The sequence below is a fragment of the Mustelus asterias genome, chromosome 11, assembly GCF_964213995.1.
Source record: "Mustelus asterias chromosome 11, sMusAst1.hap1.1, whole genome shotgun sequence".
In the NCBI taxonomy this organism is placed as follows: Eukaryota; Metazoa; Chordata; class Chondrichthyes; order Carcharhiniformes; family Triakidae; genus Mustelus; species Mustelus asterias.
In genome coordinates, this window is record NC_135811.1 from 111032500 (window position 1) to 111058185 (window position 25686).

At 45.3% G+C, this 25686-nt stretch overlaps 1 protein-coding gene across 1 annotated transcript in view; it reads left to right on the top strand.

The window, feature by feature from the left end:
• plekhh3 (pleckstrin homology, MyTH4 and FERM domain containing H3) overlaps positions 1–25686 on the top strand; it is a 129049-nt gene that overhangs the window by 27055 nt on the left and 76308 nt on the right. The window contains exons 3-6 of the mRNA XM_078224295.1: positions 8944–9026; positions 16556–16750; positions 17521–17678; positions 21410–21533. Of these exons, the coding sequence (XP_078080421.1) occupies positions 8944–9026; positions 16556–16750; positions 17521–17678; positions 21410–21533 (560 nt within the window). The remainder of the gene's footprint in view (positions 1–8943; positions 9027–16555; positions 16751–17520; positions 17679–21409; positions 21534–25686) is intronic.

The following is a 25686-nucleotide window of genomic DNA, read 5'->3' on the forward strand; positions in this document are numbered from 1 at the left end:
TTGCATCACCTCACAGTTGTCCGGGTTAAATTCCATCTGGCATCTTTCAGCCCAGGTCTCCAGCTGACTTATATCCTGCTGTACCCTCTGACAATCCTCACTATCCACTATTCCCCCAATTTTTGTATCATCTGCAAATTTACTAACCCAACCACCTACATTTTCCTCCAAATCATTTATAATTATGTATATATACATATAAATATATATATATTATATATATATTACAAATAGCAGAGGCCCCAGCACTAATCCTCATGGAACACCGCTTGTCACAGACCTCCAGTTAGAAAAGTTCCCTTCCACTGCTACTCTCTGCTTTCTATGCCCAAGCCAGTTTTGTATCCATCTTACCAGCTCACCTCGGATCCCATATGACTTCACCTTCTGTATCAGCCTGCCATGAGGAACCTTGTCGAAGGCTTTACTAAAGTCCACGTATACAACATCCACTGCCCTGCCCTGGTCAATGTTTCCTGTCACTTCCTCAAAAAACTCAATCAAGTGTGTGACATGACCTCCCGTTCACAAAACCATGCTGCCCATTGCTAATAAGCCTATTCTCTACCAGATGTGAGTACATCCTGTCCCTAAGAATCTTCTCCAATGATTTATCACCACTGATGTAAGGCTCACAGGCCTCTAATTTCCCGATTGTTCCTCTGTTTAAAAAGGGCAGAAGAGACAATGTTAGCTACTCTCCAATCCTCTGGTACCTCACCCGTGGCTAAAGAGGATACAAAGATTTTAGCCAAGGCCTCAGCAATTTCTTCACTTGTCTCTCTCAGTATTCTGGGATAGACCCTGTATGACCCTGGGGACTTGTCCACCTTAATGTTTTTCAAAACCTCCAATACCTCCTCCCTTTTTATCTCAGCATGCCCTAGAATGTCAACATCCTCCTTTCTACACTCACCATCCACCACATCCTTCTCTTTTCTGAATAATGATGCAAAATACTTGTTAAGGACCTCACCCACCTCATCTGGCTCTACACACAAACTCCCTCTAATGTCCTTGAGTGGACCTACCCTTTCCTTAGCTACCCTCTTCCTCCTTATATGCGCATGAAAAACCTTGGAATTCTCCTTAATCCTGCCTGCCAACAACATTTCATGGCCCCTTTTTGCCCTCCCAGGTCCCTGTTTAAGCTCTTTCCTGCTATCTTTGTATTCCTCAAGAGCCTTGTCCGTTTTCAATGTCCTGAAATTTATGTATGCCTCCTTCTTTCTCACTAAGCTCACAATCTGTCTTGTCATAAGAACATAAGAACTAGGAGCAGGAGTAGGCCATCTGGCCCCTCGAGCCTGCTCCGCCATTCAATAAGATCGTGGCTGAACTTTTCATGGACTCAGCTCCACTTACCCGCCCGCTTACCATAACCCTTAATTCCTTTACTGTTCAAAAATTTATCTATCCTTGCCTTAAAAACATTCAGTGAGGTAGCCTCAACTGCTTCACGGGGCAGGGAATTCCACAGATTCACAACCCTTTGTGTGAAGAAGTTCCTCCTCAACTCAGTCCTAAATCTGCTTCCCCTTATTTTGAGGCTATGCCCCCTAGTTCTAGTTTCACTCGCCAGTGGAAACAACTTCCCTGTTTCTATCTTATCTATTCCCTTCATAATCTTATATGCTTCTATAAAATCTCCCCTCATTCTTCTGAATTCCAATGAGTATAGCCCCAGTCTAGTCAGTCTCTCCTCATAAGCCAACCCTCTCAACTCCGGAATCAACCTAGTGAGTCTCCTCTGCATCCCCTCCAGTGCCAGTATATCCTTTCTCAAGTAAGGAGACCAAAACTGTACACAGTACTCCAGGTGTGGCCTCACCAGCGCCTTATACAGCTGCAACATAATCTTGCTGTTTTTAAACTCCATCCTTCTAGCAATGAAGGACAAAATTCCATTTGTCTTCTTAATTACCTGCTGCACCTGCAAACCAACTCCTTGAGATTCCTGCACAAGAACACCCATTGCATGCTGCAATTTTTTACCATTTAAATAATAGTCCACTTTGCTGTTATTCCTACCAAAATGGATGATCTCACATTTACCAAGGTCATCCAGGAATCCCAAATTTTCCATCTTTATCTTTCATTTTTACAGGGACATACTTGTCCTGAATTGTTAACAACTGACTTTTAAAAGACTCCCACATATCAGATGTGGATTTACCCTCAAGCAGCCACGCCCAGTCGACATTCCCTAGTTTCTGTCTAACACTGTTGTAGTTAGCCTTCCCCTGATTTAGTACTTTCACTCTGGGACTACTTCTATCCTTTTCTACAAGTATCTTGAAATTTATGGAATTGTGATCACTGTTTCCAAAATAGTCCCCTCATTGAGACATCAATCACCTGTCCGGGCTTGTTTCCCAGAACCAGGTCTAAGATAGGCCCTTTCCGAGTTGTACTATCTACATATTGCCTCAAGAAGCACTCTTGGACACGCTGAACAAACTCTGCCCCATCCAAGCCCCTGGAATCCCAGACTACGTTGGGGAAATTAAAATCGCCCATCGCAACAACCCTGTTGTTTTTACATCTTCCCATAATCTGTTGACCTATCAGTTCCTCCACTTCACGCTGGCAGTTGAGAGGTGCGATTGCACCGCTCCTGTTCCTGAATTCTACCCATATGGCCTCAGTGCATGATCCCACCATGGTGTCCTCCCTCTGTATAGCTGTCTATCTTGCCTGAAGCATCTAAATCCTGGAATGTTAAGATGCCAGTCCTGCCCTTCTTTCATCCAAGTGTCCGTAATTGCCACAACATTATAGTTCCATGCAGTAATCCAAACTTTAAGTTCATCCACTTCATCTGTCATACTCTTTGTGTTAAAGCAAACACACCTCAGACCATCTGTCCTGTCACGTTTTGTACACACTCTCTCCCTGTGTTTTATTTCTCTTAGCCTTACTGGACCCAGTCACTGAGTCCTCCATAGTCTCTGTACTCTGCACTGTGGTCCTTTTTGATTTTTGTCTTTGGTTTCTCTGCCTTCCACTTTTTCCCTCAATGCCTTTTGTTTCTGTCCCCATTTTACTTCCCTCTGACTTCCTGCATCGGTTCCCTTCCCCTGCCACATTAGTTTAAACCCTCCCCAACAGCACTAGTGAACACTCCCTCTAGGACATTGGTTCCAGTGCTGCCCTGGTGCAGATTGTACCATTTGTTCTGGCCTCACCTCCCCCAGAACCGGTTCCAATGTCCCAGGAATTTGAATCGTTGTACTCGTTGGAATTTAGAAGGCTGAGGGGGGATCTTATAGAGACCTATAAGATAATGAAGGGGCTGGATAGGGTAGAGGTGGAGAGATTCTTTCCACTTAGAAAGGACGCTAGAGCGAGAGGGCACAGCCTCAAAATAAAGGGGGGTCAGTTTAGGACAGAGTTGAGGAGGAACTTCTTCTCTCAGAGGGTGGTGAATCTCTGGAATTCTCTGCCCACTGAAGTGGTGGAGGCTACCTCGTTGAATATGTTTAAATCACGGATAGATGGATTCCTGATCGGTAAGGGAATTAGGGGTTATAGGGATCAAGCGGGTAAGTGGAACTGATCCACTTCAGATCAGCCATGATCTTATTGAATGGTGGGGCAGGCTCGAGGGGCTAGATGGCCTACTCCTGCTCCTATTTCTTATGTTCTTATGAATCCCTCCCTCTTGCACCATCTCTCAAGCCAGGTATTCATCTTAGCTATCCTGACTTTCCTACTCTGACAGCACGTGGCAGTGGGAGCAATCCTGAGATTACTACCTTTGAGGTCCTACATTTTAGTTTAACTCCTAACTCCCTAAATTCAGCTTGTAGGACCTCATCCCATTTTTACCTATATCGTGGGTGCCTATATGCACCATGACAGCTGGCTGTTCACCCTCCCTTCCAGAATGCCCTGCAGCCACTCCAAGACATCCTTGACCCTTGCACCAGAGAGGCAACATACCATCCTGGAGTCTCGTTTGCACCCACAGAAACACCTGTCTACTCTCCTACAATTGAATCCCCTATCACTATGGCTCTGCCACTCTTTTTCCTGCCCTCTTGTGCAGCAGTGCCAGTCACGGTGCCACCTTCCCTTGGTGAGCCATCTCCCCAACAGTATCCAAAACGGTATATCTGTTTTGGAGGGGGATGACCGCCAGGGACCCCTGCACTGCCTTCCTACTCTTTCTCTGTCTGGTGGTCATCCATTCCCTATCTCCCTCAGTAATTTTTATCTACGATATGACCAACTCACTGAACGTGCTATCCACGACTTCCTCAGCATTGTGGATGCTCCAAAGTGAATCCATCCGCAGCTCCAGAGCCGCCAAGCGGTCTAACAGGAACTGCAGTTGGACACACTTCCTGCACAAGGAGGAGCCAGGGACACTGGAAGGGTCCCTGAATTCCCACATTGCACAAGGGGAGCATGACATGCTCCTACCATGACTTAAGCTTCAAGTTAACTTACAATAACAACTACAATGCCAAGAGAAAAAAAGAAAAGAAAAACTACTTATCAGTCACCAGCCAATCACTTACCTGCTGGCTGTGACATCACGGTTCGATTTCTTTCTTCCTCTCACTTGCCCTCGACTCTGCCTCGCAGGTCCACCTCTCCGCTCCTCCCAAAGATGAGCATCTCTTTCCCTCAGCTCCAAATTCCCGATACCCTCGCTCTGGCTGAATCTCACTCCAGCTGCAATCTCTCTCCCACTGGCGTGCGCAGCTGTTTGTGCTCAAGGCTAGTGTCTCAGTGCCTCACTCCTCTCATGTTTTCACTGTTTTACTGAATCAGAATTCAAGGGATAGTTAAATTCACTGTGTTGCTAGTTGATGTTTGCAACCAACTTTAGCCAGAAGTGGGTAACCCATCTGGGTCTCCATCTGATGTGCCCAGAGTGCCAGATTTCAGCCAATTAAATTCACTCTGTGATATCAAGAAACAGGTGAAGGCACTGGATACTGTATGGTCCCTGACAACATCTGGACTGTATTACTGAAGGGTTGTGCTCTGGAACTAGCCGCACCCCTAGCCAGGCTGTTCCTGTACACTCAACACTGGTACCTGTCTGACGATGTGGAAAATTGTCCAGGTATGTGCCGTCCACTATAAACAGGCTGAATCCAAAGCGGAAATTAGCAAAGTGATGAAATGGGTTGTCGACAGTGTTATCAAGCAGCACTTAACAATAACAGATGCTTACTGACACTCAGTTTGGGTTCCTCCAGGGCCACTCAGCTCCTGACCTCATTCCAGCCTTGGTTCAAACATGGACATGAGTTGAACTCAAGAGGTGAAGTAAAGGTGACTGACCTCACCCGGTGTAGAAGCAAGGAGCCTGAGCAAAACAGATCAATAGAAATGTTGGAAAACTCTCTGCTGGTTGGAAGTCTCACAACACCAGGTTAAAGTCCAACAGGTTTATTTGGGAGCATGAGCTTTGGGAGCACTGCCCCTTCATCAGGTGAGTCGGCATCTATTGGCATATGCTGGCATCTATTGCCGGCATCTATTGCCAACGCCGGCATCTCCACATGCTGGTTGGAGTCATACCTGATGCAAAGGAAGGTGGTTCTGGTGGTTGGAGATCAACCATCTCAGCTCCAGGGCTTCACTGCAGGAGTTTCTCAGGACAAATCATCTTCAGCTGCTTCATCAATGACAGTCCCTCCATCATGAGGTCAGAAGTGGAGATATTCACTGATGTGCACAATGTTTAGTACCATTTGCAACTCCTCAGATATTGAAACAGTCTGTGTTCCCTTTGCAGCAAGACCTGGACAGCATTCAATCTTGGATTGACAAATGGCAAAATAACATTAGTGTCATAGAGGTTTACAGCATGGAAACAGGCCCTTCGGCCCAACTTGTCCATGCCGCCCTTTTTTTTTTAAACCCCTAAGCTAATCCCAATTGTCCGCATTTGGTCTATATCCCTCTATACCCATCGTACCATGTAACTTTCTAAATGCTTTTTAAAAGATAAAATTGTACCCGCCTCTACTACTACCTCTGGCAGCTTGTTCCAGGCACTCACCACCCTCTGTGTGAAAACATTTGCCCCTCTGGACACTTTTGTATCTCTCCCCTCTCACCTTAAACCTATGCCCTCTAGTTTTAGACTCCCCTACCTTTGGGAAAAGATATTGACTATCTACCTTGTCTATGCCCCTCATTATTTTATAGACCTCTATAAGGTCACCCCTCAGCCTCCTACGCTCCAGAGAAAAAAGTCCCAGTCTATTCAGCCTCTCCTTATAACTCAATCCATCAAGTCCCGGTAGCATCCTAGTAAATCTTTTCTGCAGTCTTTCTAGTTTAATAATATCCTTTCTATAATAGGGTGACCAGAATTGCACACAGTATTCCAAGTGTGGCCTTACCAATGTCTTGTACAACTTCAACAAGAAGTCCCAGCTCCTGTATTCAATGTTCTGACCGATGAAACCAAGCATGCCGAATGCCTTCTTCACCACTCTGTCCACCTGTGACTCCACTTTCAAGGAGCTATGAACATGTACCCCTAGATCCCTTTGTTCTGTAACTCTCCCCAATGCCCTACCATTAACTGAGTAAGTCCTGCCCTGGTTCAATCTACCAAAATGCATCACCTCGCATTTGTCTAAATTAAACTCCATTTGCCATTCGTCAGCCCACTGGCCCAATTGATCAAGATCCCGCTGCAATTGGAGATAACCTTCCTCACTGTCCACCATGCCACCAATCTTGGTGTCATCTGCAAACTTACTAACCATGCCCCCTATATTCTCATCCAAATCATTAATATAAATGACAAATAACAGTGGGCCCAGCACTGATCCCTGATGCACACCGCTGATCACAGGCCTCCAGTTTGAAAAACAACCCTCTACAACCACCCTCTGGCTTCTGTCAAGAAGCCAATTTTGTATCCATTTAGATACCTCACCCTGGATCCCGTGAGATTTAACTTTCTGCAACAACCTACCATGCGGTACCTTGTCAAAGGCCTTGCTAAAGTCCATGTAGACAACATCAACTGCACTGTCCTCATCTACCTTCTTGGTTACCCCTTCAAAAAACTCAATAAAATTTGCGAGATATGATTTTCTACTCACAAAGCCATGCTGACTGTCCCTAATCAGTCCTTGCGTCTCTAAATGCCTGTAGATCCTGTCTCTCAACATACCTTCCAACAATTTATCCACCACAGATGTGAGGCTAACTGGCCTGTAGTTCCCAGGCTTTTCCCTGCAGCCCTTTTTAAACAAAGGCACAACATTTGCCATTCTCCAATCTTCAGGTACCTCACCTGTGACTATTGATGATTCAAATATCTCTGCTCGGGGACCCGCAATTTCCTCCCTAGCCTCCCACAACGTCCTGAGATATACCTCATCAGGTCCCGCAGATTTATCTACCTTGATGCGCTTTAAGACTTCCAGCACCTCCTTCTCTGTAATATGTACATTCCTCAAGACATCACTATTGATTTCCCCAAGTTCCCTAACATCCATGCTTTTCTCAACAGTAAATACTGATGAGAAATATTCATTTAGGATCTCACCCATCTCTTGTGGATCCGCACACAGATGACCTTGTTGATCCTTAAGAGGTGCTACTCTCTCCCTAGTTACTCTTTTGCCCTTTATGTATTTTTATGTATATCACACAAGAGCTCGACGATGATCATCTCCAACATGAGAGAATCTCCTCTTAAAAAAATCAGGTGGGAATGGGGTGGGGGGGGGGGGGGGGGGGCGCGTGGGGGGCGCGGTAGGGGGGGGGGCTGCCTACTGAATCGGAGCACCAGCTGTCCTACAGTTTATGGTTATGGCCAATCAGACACTAATAGACAGGAAGCAGGAGTCCTGTGTCAAGGAGCTGCTGGCCAATCCTTCCAGGGAGTGGGGGTTAAACCTTGGGGGTCTTCCAATGACCCTGACCCTTGGAGCAGACTTGATGGGCCCCATGCCCAATACAAGACCACACAGGAACAGTTACGGGGCTGGCTGCTTGCTGTGGTGGGGTCAGGAGCGATGGAAGGCAGGTTGCTCACTGGATTTGTTGAGCTCACTTGCCTTCAAACTGTCAGTTAAATCCAGCCCATGAAATCCCTCCCTAACAGCACTGTAAACCACACCTGTTTAAGAAGGCAGCTCATCAACACCACCTTCTCCCAAGGACAATTTGGAATGTGCAACAAATGGTGATCTTGCCAGTACTGCTCAAATTCCAAGAACTTAGAATCATAGAATCCCTACAGTGTAGAAAGAGGCTATTCGGCTTATCTAGCCTGCACCAACAACAATCCCACCCAAGCCTTATTCCTGTAACCCCAAGTATTTACCCTGATAGTCCCGCTGACACTGAGGGGCAATTTAGCATAGCCAATCAACCTAATCCGCATATTGGAGTGTGGGAGGAAACCGGAGCACCCGGAGGAAACCCACGCAGACACGGGGAGAACTTGCAAACTCCACACAGACAGTGATCCGAGGCTGCAATCGAACCCGGGTCCCTGGCGCTGTGAGGCAACTGTGCTAACTCTGTGCCATCGTGCCACCCCAAAACAAATAAAAGAAAATCTGTTTTTCTGTAGTGGTTTGATACAACTGGATGGCTTGCTAGCTGATTTCAGAGAGCAATTACAAGCTAACCACATTGTGTGGGTCTGGAGTCACCAGACCAGGTGAGGACAGCAGGCTTCCTTTGAGGGGCATGAGAGAATGAGATAGGTTTGAATGAAATTCTTGTAGTTCCATGGTCACCATGAGAGGATACTTTTATTTCATATTTATGAATGTAGTGAATTTGGTGAGATTTGAACTCATGGCTTCAGAACAGGCCTGTGGATTAATAGTCCATTAACATTACCACTGTACTGCCATTCCAGTTATTGGTCAGCGTTCTATTACTAGTTTAATTGACAGTCTTATTGGTCAATGATTCTAAGGATTGAAAGTTTTGTTTCAGACCAGAGGAAATGAGGAGCCTGATCAAGGAAGAAGTCAAAAGCAAAGCAGTGACTGGCACGGACAGTGGTGTCATCATGCAGGGTGAGTAGCCTGAAAGTTAAACAGATATTAAAGCTGATAGTTGGCACTCACGAAATCTGGAAAAAGGTTATGGAAACTTTGAATTCTGAGCAGCTATTGAATAAATAGTTTTTTTTTGTATTAAAGAAATGGTTTTGTTTTCTACTTGAAGCTGTTGTGGTTCAGGGTGGGGAACAGACTGCAATTGGAATGTTTCCATTTGGCTGCGGCCTTTTTGGACATGTGACCCAAAATTTCACATTCAGTTGTACAAAGCAAACACCCAGGGACTGGTTTTAGCCCAGGGAATGAACAGGGTCCAGTGAAAACATTTGGCCTTTTGCCAATGTCCACTTGTATCAGCTAAGCTGGTCTGGAATTAAGAGGCTGAGGTGCGAGCCTGACCTCAAGCAGTCCTATTAATAGATGCTAAGCAGGGTCATCAGGCCCCCATGGCATCTAAACAGTGACTAATGGCAGGAAGAGGAGATTCTCTTCAGTAAATCCAAAACATATCTGTGGCCAGGGACAGTAGGAGTATTTGGGCTTTGGCTCCCCAGGTCCCATCCTTGTCCCCAACTCTCCCATTTCCCATCCCAGAACTTTCCCAGGCCCAATTGAACCATGGAACCTAGTCTGATCTGGATTCCCACAATCTATAAAGCTGGATTTTCTAGCTTAACAGATCACTGGACGATGTCACTGGGGTTCATGTTTGAGTTTCGCTCCAGACATATCAGCATCTGAAGTCTGTTATTTACAGTCCATCGAATGACTATTTTTAATACAGTACGGGTAATTTTAACTGACAATTTTGAGCTCATAATGGTCACCCAGTATTTGACTGATGTGGTCTGCACATCCTGACATTAGAAAGGACAGGCACTCACTTCTCTATAATCCACACACACAACAACTGTCTCGTTGCTGAGTCCCAGGAACTGGAAATACCAAAACCACAGTTTTATTTCAGTAAACAGTGATGACTCCAGACTCTATTTTAGTCTCAAATAGAGTCATAGAGGCTTACAGCACAGCCCAACTTGTCCATGCCGCCCTTTTTTAACCACTAAGCTGGTCCCAATTGTCCGTGTTTGCCCCAAATCCCACTATACCCATCTTACCCATGTAACTGTCTAAATGCTTTTTAAAAGACAGAATTGTACCTGCCTCTGCTACTACCTCTGGCAGCTTGTTCCACACACTCACCACCCTCTGTGTGAAAGAATTGCCCTCTGGACCCTTTTGTATCTCTCCCATCTCACCTTAAACCTATACCCTCTAGTTTTAGACTCCCCTATCTTTGGGAAAAGAGGTTGACTATCTTATTGATCTATGCCCCTCATTATTTTATAGACCTCTATAAGATCATCTCTAAGCCTCCTATGCTCCAGGGAAAAATGTCCCAGTTTATCCAGCCCCTCCTTATCACTCAAACCATCAAGTTGCAGTAGCAGCCTAGTAAATCTTTTCTCCACTTTTTTCCAGTTTAATAATATCCTTTCTATAATAGGGTGATCAGAACTGTACACAGTATTCCAAGTGTGGCCAATGTCTTGTGCAACTTCAACAAGACGTCCCAACTCCCATATTCAATGTTCTGTAAGAAGTCTCACAACACCAGGTTAAAGTCCAACGGGTTTATTTGGTAGTACAAGCCACTAGCTTTCGGAGCGCTGCCCCTTCATCAGGTGAGTGGGATTTCAGTTCACAAACAGGGCATATAAAGACACAAACTCAATTACAAAATAATGGTTGGAATGTGAGTCTTTAAGGTAATCAAGTCTTAAAGGTACAGACAGTGTGAGTGGAGAGAGGGCTAAGCACAGGTTAAAGAGATGTGTATTGTCTCCAGCCAGGACAGTTAATGAGAGTTTGCAAGCCCACAAGTCATGGGGGTTACAGATAGTGTGACATGAACCCAAGATCCCAGTTGAGGCCATCCTCATGTGTGCGGAACTTGGCTATCAGTCTCTGCTCAGCGACTCGGCGTTGTCATGTGTCGTGAAGGCCGCCTTGGAGAACGCTTACCCGAAGATCAGAGGCTGAATGCCCGTGACCGCTGAAGTGTTCCCCAACAGGAAGAGAACACTCTTGCCTGGTGATTGTCAAGCAGTGTTCATTCATCCGTTGTCGTAGCGTCTGCATAGTTTCCCCAATGTACCATGCCTCGGGACATCCTTTCCTGCAGCGTGTCAGGTAGACAACGTTGGCCAAGTTGCAGGAACTGTTTGTGAACTGAAATCCTACTCACCTGATGAAGGGACAGCGCTCCGAAAACTAGTGGCTTGTGCTACCAAATAAACCTGTTGGACTTTAACCTGGTGTCGCGAGACTTCTTACTGTGTTTACCCCAGTCCAACGCCTGCATCTCCACTTCAGTATTCTGACCGTGAAACCCAACAAGCCGAATGCCGCCTTCACCACTCTGTCCACCTGTGACTCCATTTTCAAGGAGCTATGAACCTGTAGTCCTAGATCTCTTTGTTCTATAACTCTCCCCAACACCCTACCATCAACTGAGTAAGTCCTGCCCTGAACAAAGAACAAAGAACAGTACAGCACAGGAAACAGGCCCTTCGGCCCTCCAAGCCTGTGCCGCTCCTTGGTCCAACTAGACCAATCGTTTGTATCCCTCCATTCCCAGGCTGCTCATGTGACTATCCAGGTAAGTTTTAAACGATGTCAGCGTGCCTGCCTCCACCACACTACTTGGCAGCACATTCCAGGCCCCCACCACCCTCTGTGTAAAAAACATCCCTCTGATATCTGAGTTATACTTCGCCCCTCTCACCTTGAGCCCGTGACCCCTCGTGATCGTCACCTCCGACTTGGGAAAAAGCTTCCCACTGTTCACCCGATCTATCCCCTTCATAATCTTGTACACCTCTATTAGATCTCCCCTCATTCTCCGTCTTTCCAGGGAGAACAACCCCAGTTTACCCAATCTCTCCTCATAGCTAAGACCCTCCATACCAGGCAACACCCTGGTAAACCTTCTCTGCACTCTCTCTAACGCCTCCACGTCCTTCTGGTAGTGCGGCGACCAGAACTGGACGCAGTACTCCAAATGTGGCCTAACCAGCGTTCTATACAGCTGCATCATCAGACTCCAGCTTTTATACTCTATACCCCGTCCTATAAAGGCAAGCATACCATATGCCAAGGTTCGATCTACCAAAATGCATCACCTCGCATTTATGCTGCACCTTTGTATCTGATGATTTATTGAAGACAAATTTTGGCCTATTAGAACTAAGTGAACCTGTAGGAGCAATGGCACCTCACAAAACTGTCACAGGTTAATTACAGTTAAGTATTTCCATTAGCACAATGAATATATAGCCTGGAGAAGTGCAGAACCACACATTGCGAGGCAATGACTGTCTCCAACCTGAGAGAATCTAGCCACTTCCCCATGACATTCGATGGCATTACGAATCCCCCAGTATCAACATCTTGAGGGTTACCATTGATCAGAAACTGAATTGGACCAGCCATATAAATACTGTGACTACAAGAGTTGGTGAGAGGTTGGGAAATCTGTAGCAAGTAACTCATCATCTGACTCCCCAAAGCCTGTCCACCATCTACAAGGCACAAGTCAGGAGCGTAATGGAATACTGTTCACTTGCCTGGATGAGTGTGGCACCAACAGTGCTCAAGAAGCTCAACGCTATATGGAGAAAAGGCAGCCACTTGATTGAGACCCTATTCAACACCTACACTCCCTCCATCACAGATGCACAGTGGCAGCAGTGTGTACGATCTACAAGGTGCACTGCAGCAACTCACCAAGGCTCCTTCCACAGCACCTTCCAAACCAGTGACCAGTAAATAAGTGGTCCCGTTATTTAAGAAGGGTAGGAAGGATAACCCGGGTAATTATAGGCCGGTGAGCTTGACGTCCGTGGTGGGGAAGTTGTTGGAGAAGATGGACGTGGTATATATGGATTTTAGTAAGGCGTTTGATAAGGTTCACCATGGTAGGCTTCTGCAGAAAATGCAGATGTATGGGATTGGGGGTGATCTAGGAAATTGGATCAGGAATTGGCTAGCGGATAGGAAACAGAGGGTGGTGGTTGATAGTAAATATTCATCATGGAGTGCGGTTACAAGTGGTGTACCTCAGGGATCTGTTTTGGGGCCACTGCTGTTTGTAATATTTATTAATGATCTGGATGAGGGTATAGTTGGGTGGATTAGCAAATTTGCTGATGACACCAAAGTCGGTGGTGTGGTAGACAGTGAGGAAGGGTGTCGTAGTTTGCAGGAAGACTTAGACAGGTTGCAAAGTTGGGCCGAGAGGTGGCGGATGGAGTTTAATGCGGAGAAGTGTGAGGTAATTCACTTTGGTAGGAATAACAGATGTGTTGAGTATAGGGCTAACGGGAGGACTTTGAATAGTGTGGAGGAGCAGAGGGATCTAGGTATATGTGTGCATAGATCCCTGAAAGTTGGGAATCAAGTAGATAAGGTTGTTAAGAAGGCATATGGTGTCTTGGCGTTTATTGGTAGGGGGATTGAATTTAGGAGTCGTAGCGTTATGTTGCAACTGTACACAACTCTGGTGCGGCCGCACTTGGAGTACTGTGTGCAGTTCTGGTTCCCACATTACAGGAAGGATGTGGAGGCTTTGGAGAGGGTGCAGAGGAGGTTTACCAGGATGTTGCCTGGTATGGAGGGGAGATCCTATGAGGAGAGGCTGAGGGATTTGGGATTGTTTTCGCTGGAAAGGCGGCGGCTAAGAGGGGATCTTATTGAAACATATAAGATGATTAGAGGTTTAGATAGGGTGGATAGTGATAGCCTTTTTCCTCTGATGGAGAAATCCAGCACGAGGGGGCATGGCTTTAAATTGAGGGGGGGTAGTTATAGAACCGATGTCAGGGGTAGGTTCTTTACCCAGAGGGTGGTGAGGGATTGGAATGCCCTGCCAGCATCAGTAGTAAATGCGCCTAGTTTGGGGGCGTTTAAGAGATCCGTAGATAGGTTCATGGACGAAAAGAAATTGGTTTAGGTTGGAGGGTCACAGTTTTTTTTTAACTGGTCGGTGCAACATCGTGGGCCGAAGGGCCTGTTCTGCGCTGTAATGTTCTATGTTCTATGTTCTATGTAAAGATAGGATGTATGCGCATTTAGAAAGGAATAAACTCATTAACGATAGTCAACATGGTTTTGTGAGAGGGAGGTCATGCCTCACTAACCTGGTGGTGTTTTTTGAAGAAGTGACCAAAATGGTTGACGAAGGAAGGGCCGTGGATGTTGTCTATATGGACTTTAGTAAAGCGTTTGACAAAGTCCCTCATGGTAGGCTAGTGAAAAAGGTTGGATCCCATGGGATAAAGGGGGAGGTGGCTAGATGGGTGGAGAACTGGCTTGGTCATAGAAGACAGAGGGTGGTAGTGGAAGGGTCTTTTTCCGGCTGGAGGCCTGTGACTAGTGGTGTACCGCAGGGCTCTGTATTGGGACCTCTGCTGTTTGTGATTTATATAAATGATCTGGAAGAAGGAGTGAGGAACATTGTCAGAGGCTACAGAAGGATATAGATAGGCTGGAAATTTGGGCAAGGAAATGGCAGATGGAGTTCAATCCTGATAAATGCGAAGTGATGCATTTTGGTGGGAATAATGTAAGGAGGAGCTACACGATAAATGGAAGAACCATAAAGGGTGTAGAGACGCAGAGGGACCTGGGTGTGCAAGTCCACAGATCTTTGAAGGTGACGTCACAGGTGGAGAAGGTGGTGAAGAAGGCATATGGCATGCTTGCCTTTATAGGACGGGGCATAGAGTATAAAAGTTGGGGTCTGATGTTGCAGATGTATAGAACGTTGGTTCGGCCGCATTTGGAATACTGCGTCCAGTTCTGGTCGCCACACTACCAGAAGGACGTGGAGGCTTTGGAGAGAGTACAGAGGAGGTTTACCAGGATGTTGCCTGGTATGGAGGGGCGTAGTTATGAGGAGAGATTGGGGAAACTGGGGTTGTTCTCCTTGGAAAGACGGAGGATGAGGGGAGACTTAATAGAGGTGTATAAAATTATGAAAGGCATAGATAGGGTGAACGGTGGGAAGCTTTTCCCCGGGTCGGTGGTGACGTTCACGAGGGGTCATAGGTTCAAGGTGAAGGGGGGGAGGTTTAACACAGATATCAGAAGGACATATTTCACACAGAGGGTCGTGGGGGCCTGGAATGTGTTGCCGGGCAAGGTGGTGGAGGCGGACACACTGGGAACGTTTAAGACTTATCTAGACAGCTATATGAACGGAGTGGGAATGGAGGGATACAAAAGAGTGGTCTAGTTTGGACCAGGGAGCGGCGCGGGCTAATTGTTCCTTGTTTCTCGTGGAAGTGGAAATGACTAGGGTTGGGAAGCATTTTCCGATCAGGGCCATTGTGATCTCCTGGACTCGTTTCGATCGCCTCAGGGGGTCGGAGAGGAATTTCCCAGATTTTTTTTTATTCCCCATTTCGGCCCTGGGGTTTTTCACTCTGGGTTTTCGCCTCTCCCTGGAGATCACATGGTCTGGAATGGGGGGGTGGGGGTGAGTTAATAGGTTGTAATGAACAAAGCATCGTAGCTGTGGGGGACAGCTCGGTGGATAGGATATTGGTATGTAGATAGGCTGGAAAATTGGGTGGGGATCCTGGATTCAGGATTCAATCCTGGACCGGGGAGCGGCACGGGCTTGGAGGGCCGAAGGGCCTGTTCCTGTGCTGTATTGTTCTTTGTTCTTTGTTCTATCTAAAAGGACATGGGAGCACTACAGCCTGCAAGTTCCCCTTCAAATCTCACACCATCCTGAATTGGAACTATATTACTGGCCCATCAATAGCGCTTGGTCAAAATCCTGGAACTTCCTTTCTAACCCTGTGCTCACCACCATTTTCTCAAGGACAGTTTGGGATTGCCACAAGTGTCTGCCTTACCAATAACGTGTACACCCCATGAAAGAATAACAAAATTCAACAACTAGGGTTGGTCCGCAGTCAGTGCTGCATCACTACAGGAACAGGCCAAGATCATGGCTGATCTGTGACTGAACTCCCGATACCTGCCATATACCCCCCATATCCCTTAATATCTTTGATTAACAAAAATCTGCCCATCATGGATTAACCTCTGACCCACGTTCACTGCTCAGGCCCTTTTGTAGAATAGCTGGCTGTTGCAAGTTTGGAGAGCAGTCAGCACTTGCACAACATAACAAAAACTTGTATGGGGAAAGAACAGGCTGTGGGATTAATTGGATAGCTTTTTCAAAGAGCTGAAACAGACATGATGGGCTGAATGACCTCATTCTGTTCTGTAACATTTTATGATTGAGAAGATAGCAGCAAAAGAAAGGAAATGGCATTTTTAAAAGAAGATTTACTTTACCCTGCGCAGAAACTGAAGTCCAACCCCAGTCCAACGCTGGCATCTCCACATCAGAAACTGAATCCCAGACTCAAATCTGAACCCCCGTTCTGCTCTGTGTAGGTGATTAAGTTTTCAGATATTACAAAATCTGTTTCTTGCTCGCCCTGTCTCCTCTTCATTGCTAGGTTGGCTGTTCAAAGAGGTGCAGCACAGTGTGATGATGCCTTGGTTAAGAGTTCGAAAACACTGGTTTGTGCTGACACAGAATTCACTGGATTATTACACCAACAACGAACTGAATGCAAAGCGACTTGGAATGTTGGTCCTGACCAGCCTGTGCTCCGTACTCTGGCCTGATAAGGGCACATACAAGGGAACAGGTAGAGACTTCTGTACAGACATTTTATCAATGTGACTGAAGCATCTGCAGCTTCTGGGTGGCTCCCATGCAGCTCCTCTGCATGAAGCAGGCCATTATTCACCCATAAAACCCTCATTTAAAAATCTAAAATCAGTGGCAGGGAAGATCCCATGTTGCATATTATACCAGAAAATGGTGAATATAAGATTCAATGGAAACAACAAGAAGCTGAAAGTGAATCAGACATAGAGAAGAAAGACCAAGATATCAGTGAGAGGAAAGTCAATTATGTCTCCAGATGGTGTGTCAACATCATCATGTGTTTAGAAGTTCAGCACCTCAATGCTAAAGAATAGGGCCAAATACCTTGGGCACCATCTTTGACACTTCCACACTATCTGTGGAATCTGTCCCATCTCATTTACTCAGCATCTTGATGTGGAATCTGCAGAGACCTGGAGTAGCAACCTTTCCCCATATCTTCAGTTGTTGTCCCTACATTTCACTGATCTATTAGTCCTCAACCTTTTTACCTGATTTCATTGCGGTTGAATGGTTAAAGTGAATAATATTGATGCATTTAAAGGGAAGCTAGATACACACATGGCTAAAGGTTATTCAGTGAGTGACCTTTACCTGAATAAACAGTGACTCTGTACAGTTACACTGTGTGTGATCCTTACCCTGAATAAACAGTGACTCTGTACAGTTACACAGTGAGTGATCATTATCCTGCTGAATAAACAAAGGAGGCTATTCCAATCCTGATAATTTGACCGTTATTTTTAGGCTATTGGAACATCACAGTGTATGGACGAAAGCATCGCTATGAACTCTACACAAAACACCTGGACCAATGTATTCAGTGGGCTTGTGCAATTCAGAATGTCATCAGTTGTAAAGCTCCTGTGGAGACGCCAACGCTGCTCCTGATTCAGGATATCGAGGTATCTCCAAATGATCCATGTTTACTCAGTGAACAACTGATTGAGGGAGAGTTTACACTTTGACAATTTTGTTTTATGAGGGATTTTTTGGTTTTATCACTGCAGTGATTCGGGATACAAGAAGCATAGAAAATAAAGAAAATGTATGGCACAGCAGAGGCCATTTGTCTCTACTTGCCTGTTATTTCTCCATAATGGACAACATATTGAAACACAGTAAGAAGTTTAACAACACCAGGTTAAAGTCCAACGGGTTTATTTGGTAGCAAAAGCCACACAAAAGCCAATTCAGTAATCTTTAACCTGGTGTTGTTAAACTTCTTAACATATTGAAAGACAGGGGTTTGGCATTAAGGAACTTTGACCATTATTTGAAGAAGAATTGGTTTTGGATAAGTTCAGTATTGAGTCTTTTTCCCCAGCTCTTGCCTTTTAGAAATAGGAAGATAGTACAGCTCAACATGTGGCTAAACAACTGGTGTAGGAGGGAGGGTTTCAGATATCTGGATCATTGGGATCTTTTCCGGGCCGGGTGGGACCTGGACAAGATGGACGGGTTACATCTAAACTGGAGGGGCATAAATATTCTGGCCGGGAGATTTAAATCCTCATATGGGAGGTCAGGTGGGTGGGAACCAAAGCAAAGATGAATTAACTGAAGGGAAGCCAGAGAGTAGGGCCAGTAAGACTCAGAGAAAGAGCAGGCAGGGCGTGGTTGCTAATCGAAGAGACTGGGCTAATCAAAGGTGGACTGAAGAGCATTTGTTTCAATGTGAGAAGTGTAACAGGTAAGGCAGATGAACTTCGAGCTTGGATTAGTACTTGGAACTACGATGTTGTTGCCATTACAGAGACTTGGTTAAGGGAAGGACAGGATTGGCAGCTTAACGTTCCAAAATGCAGATGTTTCAGGCAGGATAGAGGGGAATGTAAAAAGGGTGGGGAGTTGCACTACTAGTTAAGGAGAATATCACAGCTGTACTGTGGGAGGACACCTTGGAGGGCTCATTCAGAGAGGCAATATGGATAGAGTTCAGGAATAGGAAAGGTGTAGTCACAATGTTGGGGGTTTACTATAGGCTTCCCAACAGCCAGCGGGAGATAGAGGAACAGATATGTAAGCAGATTTTGGCAAGGTGTAAAAGTAACAGGGTTGTTGTGGTGGGAGATTTTAACTTCCCCTATATTGACTGGGACTCACTTAGTGCTAGGGGCATGGATGGGGTAGAGTTTGTAAGGAGCATCCAGGATGGCTTCTTGAAGCAGTATGTAGATAGTCCAACTAAGGAAAGGGTCATACTGGACCTACCTGGTATTGGGGAATGAGCCCGGCCAGGTGGTCGACGTTTCAGTAGGGGAGCAGCTCGGGAACAGTAACCACAATTCAGTAATCTTTAAGGCACTGATGGATAAAGATAAGTATAGTCCTCAAGTTAAGGTGCTAAAGTTGGGGGAGACTAATTACAACAATATTAAACAGGAATTGAAGAATGTAGATTGAGGGCAGATGTTTGAGGGCAAATCAACATCTGGCATGTGGGAGGCTTTCAAGTGTAAGTTGATAGGGATTCAGGACCGGCACATTCCTGTAAGGATGAAGGATAAGTATGGCAAGTTTCAGGAACCTTGGATAACGAGAGATATTGTGAGCCTAGTCAAAGAGAAAAAGGAAACATTTGTCAAAGCAAGGAGGCTGGGAACACACAAAGCAAGTGTGGAATATAAGGAAAGTAGAAAGAAACTTAAGCAAGAAGTCAGAAGGGATAAAAGGGGTCACAAAAAGTTATTGGCCAGCAGGATTAAGGAAAATTCCAAAGCTTTTTAGACATATATAAAGAGCAAGAGGGTAGCCAGGGAGAGGGTTGGCCCACTCAAGGACAGAGGAGGGAATCTACGCGTGGAGCCAGAAGAAATGGGCGAGTTATTAAATGAGTACTTTGTGTCAGTATTCACCAAAGAGAAGGACTTGGTGGATGATGAGTCTGGGGAAGGGTGTGTAAATAGTTTGGGTCCTGTTGCAATCAAAAAGGAGGAGATATTGGGGTTCTTGAGAAACAGTAAGGACGACACATCCCCAGGCCCTGATGGGATATACCCCAGAATACTGAGAGAGGCAAGGGAGGAAATTGCTGGGGCCTTGAGAGAAATCTTTGTATCCTCACTGGCTACAGGGGAGGTCCCAGAGGATTGGAGAATAGCCAATGTTGTTCCTTCGTTTAAGAAGGGTAGCAAGGATAATCCAGGTAATTACAGGTCGGTGAACCTTATGTCAATGGTAGGGAAATTATTGGAGACGATTCTTCGAAACAGGATTTACTCCCACTTGGAAATAAGTGGATGTATTCGTGAGAGGCAACGTGGTGTTGTGAAGGGGAGTTTTTCGTGGAAGTGGCAAAGATAATTGATGAGGTTAGGGCAGTGTTGTCTACATGGATTTCAGTAAGGCCTTTGACAAGGTCCCTCATGGCAGACTGCTGCAGAAGGTGAAGTCGCATGGGATCAGAGATGAGCTGGCAAGGTGGATACAGAACTGGCTCGGTCATAGAAGACAAGAGAGTAGCAGTGGAAGGGTGCGTTTCCGAATGGAGGGCTGTGACAAGTGGCATTCCTCAGGGATCAGTGCTGGGACCTTTGCTGTTTGTAATATATATAAATGATTTGGAGGGAAATGTAACTGGTCTGATTAGTAAGTTTGCGGATGACACAAAGGTTGGTGGAATTGCGGATAGCGATGAGGACTGTCAGAGGATACAGGAGGATATAGATCGGTTGGAGACTTGGGCGGAGAGCTTGAAGATGGAGGTTAATCCGGAAAATTGTGAGGTAATGCATTTTGGAAAGTCTAATACAGATGGGAAATATACAGTAAATGGCAGAACCCTGAAGAGTATTGATAGGCAGAGGAATCTGGGTGTACAGGTACACAGGTCACTGAAAGTGGCAACGCAGGTGGAGAAGGTAGTCAAGAAGGCATACGGCATGCTTGCCTTCATCGGCTGGTGTATTGAGTTTAAAAATTGGTAAGTCATGTTGCAGCTTTATAGAACCTTAGTTAGGCCGCACTTAGAATCTAGTGTTCAATTCTGGTCGCCACACTACCAGAAAGATGTGGAGGCTTTGGAGAGGGTACAGAAAAGATTTATCAGGATGTTGCCTGATATGGAGGGCATAAGCTATGAGGAGAGGTTGGAGAAACTTGGTTTGTTCTCACTGGAAAGACGGAGGTTGAGGGGGCGACCTGATAGAAGTCAACAAGATTATGAGAGGCATGGATAGTCAAAAGCTTTTTCCCAGGGTGAAAGAGTCAATTACTAGGGAGCAGAGGTTTAAGGTGTGAGGGGCAAGGTTTAAAGGAGACGTACGAGGCAAGATTTTTACACAGGGTGGTGGGTGCCTGGAACTCTCTGCCAGGGGAGATGATGGAAGCAGATACGATAGTAACTTTTAAGGGGCATCTGGACAAATACATGATAGTTCAGCCGGGCAGCATGGTCGGTGCAGGCTTGGAGGGTTGAAGGGCCTATTCCTGTGCTGTAATTTTTTTTTCTTTTTTCTTCTTTTCTGGGTCTAGATTCTGACTGACCTGCTGTGTTATCCAGAATTTGCAAATATTAATTTTGATTTTCCTGCCAGCAATTTATGAAATTGCTCTCTCGTGATTGATTCTCATCCATTTGAGCTCTGGGCCTTGGTTCCTTAATCTAAAATATGTTCCCCTCCCTTTATTTCAGGTGAACTACAACAATTCTGAAGTCCTAGAACATATTTACAAATGGAATCCTATTCTGCAGCACACTCAAAACCCACTTTATGCTCCTCTCCTCCCATTCCCTTATGGGTTAGTGGGCCACCACTGTAAGTACAAAAACCCCGCGTGGCATTTGGATGCAATATTCAGATATGATAAATGAAGACCTAATCCATTAACATTGCTGGGACAGTTTCAGAGTTGGATCCTAGTTTTGGAAGTGTGTGTGGTTTTTGAGAAGATGTGGACGATGAGGAGGAGGCCCATAAGTGTATGGTTGATGAAGGTAGTGTAGATGATGTTGTGAATATGGGCTTTTAAAGGAACATTTAACAATTTCCCACGTAATAAAGATTGCCGGAAATACTCATCAAATCAGGACAGTATCTGCGGCAAGAGAAACAAAGTCAATGGGTGGGATTTACCGTGAAACCTGCCGAGAGTTTGGTGGCAGTGGGAAGAAGCCCGCCATTGGCTGGTGGTGGTACCTTCTGGTCCCACTGTTGTCAATAGGGTTTCCCATTGAATGCATCCCTCACCGGGAAACCATGTTGGGGGTGCGCCTTTTGCAGGACTGGAAGGTCTCACCAGCGAGGATGACCTGAAAATTCCAGCCAATTTTTCAGATCAATAACCTTTTGTCAGAATGCAATTTCACTTTCCGCAGATGCTGCTTTCCTGTTGAGTATTTGCAGCATTTTCTGTTTTTATTTCATGTTTTCAGCATCCACATATTTCAATTTTATACCACAGAACTGACACTTCAGTAAAATTACAGCCCATGGGATTAAAGGAATTGGAACAGCATGGATATCAAATTGGCATGTATACAGTGATGTCTCCCAAGAGTTAGCATTAGGATCACTGCTCTCTGATCTAAATAACTTGTTTTGGGTATACAGCCATGATTTCAAAGTATGCAGATGATATGAAACTTGAAAATGTAATAAACAATAAGAATGATAACAACATTCAGGAAGACATAGACAGACTGGTGAAGTGTGCAGACACCTGGGCATTGAAAGTTAATCTGAGGTGGGAACTGATACTGGCCAGTCTCTAACTGTTGTTGGTCAATCTTTTGTTCAAATGTATTGTTACTTTACTCATATCCTGTAACATCTGCACTTGCACTTTTATCAATTTCTATCTGAACCCTGAGGCCTCTGTTCAATCATACCCTTCTATTGAGTGTGTATTCTCTGTACTTGCTTTACCTTGTATCCATTTTCAGCTGCATCCACCAGCTGTCTGTCCATTCTGCTTACTGGTTATTTCCTGAACTGTTTGTCACAGTTTACCAAACCTTCCAATTTTGTGCTCCCTAGAAATTATGCTACAGTTCTACAAAGCCCTGATTAAATCACGCCTAGAATAAATACTGTCAGCCATTCTGGGTACCACGCATTAGGATGGAAAAATGACCTTGTAAGAAGCGCAGCACAGATTTAGCAGAACAATTACATAGTTTAAAACTTACAGTCCGACTTTTAAGGAGTGAAATTAGCAAACGTTTTCTGCATAAAGGAATATAGAAGTTTGAAACTTGCTTCTCCAAACAACAATTGATACTAGATCAGTTGCAGATTTAAAATCTGAGATTGATAGATTTTCATTATTTTTCACAAAGATGTGCAGGTTAGGTTGATCGGCCATGCTAAAATTGCCCCTTAGAGTCCTGAGATGTGTAGGTTAGAGGGATTAGTGGGTAGGGCCTGGGTAGGATTGTGGTCGGTGCAGACTTGATGGGCCGAAGGGCCTCTTTCTGCACTGTAGGGTTTCTATCTATCTATCTAAAACTTAAGGAATATGAAACAAGATTGGGTATATGGAGTTAGATTTCAGATCAACCATGATCTTATTGAAAAGGGGCTAAATGGTCTCCTTTTCACATACACCTGAGCTTGAGTCAAAACATACCCCAGGAATTTAGCACATGGTCTAACTTGTCATTGGAGATGCTGTCCAATGTTAAACTAGACGCCTGTCTTCCAACATTTTTCCTCAACTCCTAGCAACTGCCATTAGTGAGTCTTTGCAATATGGAAAGTGGTGCCATACAGCGACTGTATTTCAAATAATCATTGATTGGGATGAAGACCTCTCTCCGAACTGAGGACCATTTAAATGCAAGTTATTTCTGATTTACAGAGAGTTGCTGAAACATGCCAAATATACTAATACAAGGGCACATAGTCCTGCGAGAATAGCAAAGAATGGCAAAAGAAGATGAGATGTTCTTTTGGTTTCCAAATCTCATTTTGTCATCTCATTCACAAACAACAAATTTAGTTTTTAGCTCAGTGACTGGTAGCTGATTTCTAAAAGTAGCGCTGAAAGTGAGAAAATAATAGTGTTAAAATATTAATTTATTTACCTGGAATTTACTGTCAGTTGCACAAGAGGAACAGGTCATTCACTGCTAACAGCTGTCCAGAGGAAGGACTGGTCATTCACTGCTAACAGCTGTCCAGAGGAAGGGCTGGTCATTCACTGCTAACAGCTGTCCAGAGGAAGGGCTGGTCATTCACTGCTAACAGCTGTCCAGAGGACGGGCTGGTCATTCACTGCTAACAGCTGTCCAGAGGAAGGGCTGGTCATTCACTGCTAACAGCTGTCCAGAGGAAGGGCTGGTCATTCACTGCTAACATCTGTCCAGAGGAAGGGCTGGTCATTCACTGCTAACAGCTGTCCAGAGGACGGGCTGGTCATTCACTGCTAACAGCTGTCCAGAGGAAGGGCTGGTCATTCACTGCTAACAGCTGTCCAGAGGAAGGGCTGGTCATTCACTGCTAACAGCTGTCCAGAGGACGGGCTGGTCATTCACTGCTAACAGCTGTCCAGAGGAAGGGCTGGTCATTCACTGCTAACATCTGTCCAGAGGAAGGGCTGGTCATTCACTGCTAACATCTGTCCAGAGGAAGGGCTGGTCATTCACTGCTAACAGCTGTCCAGAGGAAGGGCTGGTCATTCACTGCTAACAGCTGTCCTGAGAAGAGACTGGTCATTCACTGCTAACGGGGTTTGGGGTGTTCTTGTCAACCAGAATCTGCTCCAGTGCAGCACCATCTACAGGAATCTGCGTGGAAGACAAATCAGATTGAAAGATCCTTATTAAAATATTCAGGGAGACTGGGATCTCCCACATCATACTTTCCTGTCAGGCTAACGCTCCGCCATCAATTTCTACCAAAAGAAAGAAAAGGGAAAAGAAAAACATGCAGGAAGCTATTTTGAATAGGTCTGACAATGGCATGGGAATTGCGATGTGTCACCAACCAATGCCTATTCATGGAATTGCAGGCAGTGTTATAACAATGTCTGCACCCTGCCAGCACAAATTGTGCTACTCACTGGTTCCAACAACAGGTGGGTCCAAGTTGGATCTTCTGAGCAGCAGTTTAAGTTAGCATGTACAAAAGGGATTGTTCATCTTGGCTAGAGCTGGTTCAGGCATTTAAGCAGGAAATGAATCTCTCAGAAAAACATTGAGGAAGGTGTAACATGGGGAGAATGAGACTCCACACTTGTAAAATTACATTTAGTAATTATGGCTTATCCTATATTCATTTACACCTGAGTACATCAGCACTGGCTTCCTATGCTGTAGAGAACTTCATGTCCTAACGTTGATTTCAAGGCTGACACTATCGACGGGATAGTTACATTGTAACATGCAGAGAAGGGTATCTCATCAGCAACTTCTGGATTTCTGCATTGACTGGGGGGGGGTTTGGGGCAGAGAAATGTCGATTCTGATCACAGGGGGATGGGGTGAGGGAGATACCGGCTCTGATTGCAAGCGGGGGGTGGGGAGTCCTGTAGACCTCCATGGTGGGGCGGGGAAGGTTTTTTTTGCTCTGATAGGAGTGCCCTGATCTCGGTTCAGCCGTCCTTTACTGGTGTGTTTCACGCCCTCAACATGATTGTGTGAAACTGCCCCCCCGTTATATTTTTGACAAAGTGCCATAAGATCTGAGTGAAAACCAGACTGGACCTCTGCAGAGAAACACTCCGGTTTTCAGTCAGACACTGACACTTTGCCATGTTTTTGTAAGATCCAGCCCTGTGCTTCCCTTACAGTATCCCTGCAACTTATCTCAACTTGTTGCTTGATTTCCTTTGTGTGTGTGTGTGCGTGTGTGCGTGTGTGTGTCTCTCTCTCTTTTCCCAGTCTGTCTTTCTCTCTCCCTCTCTCTATCTTCCCACAGTCTGGACCCTTTCTTGACAATCTGTAGGGCTGTGAATGGAGCTGGAGGT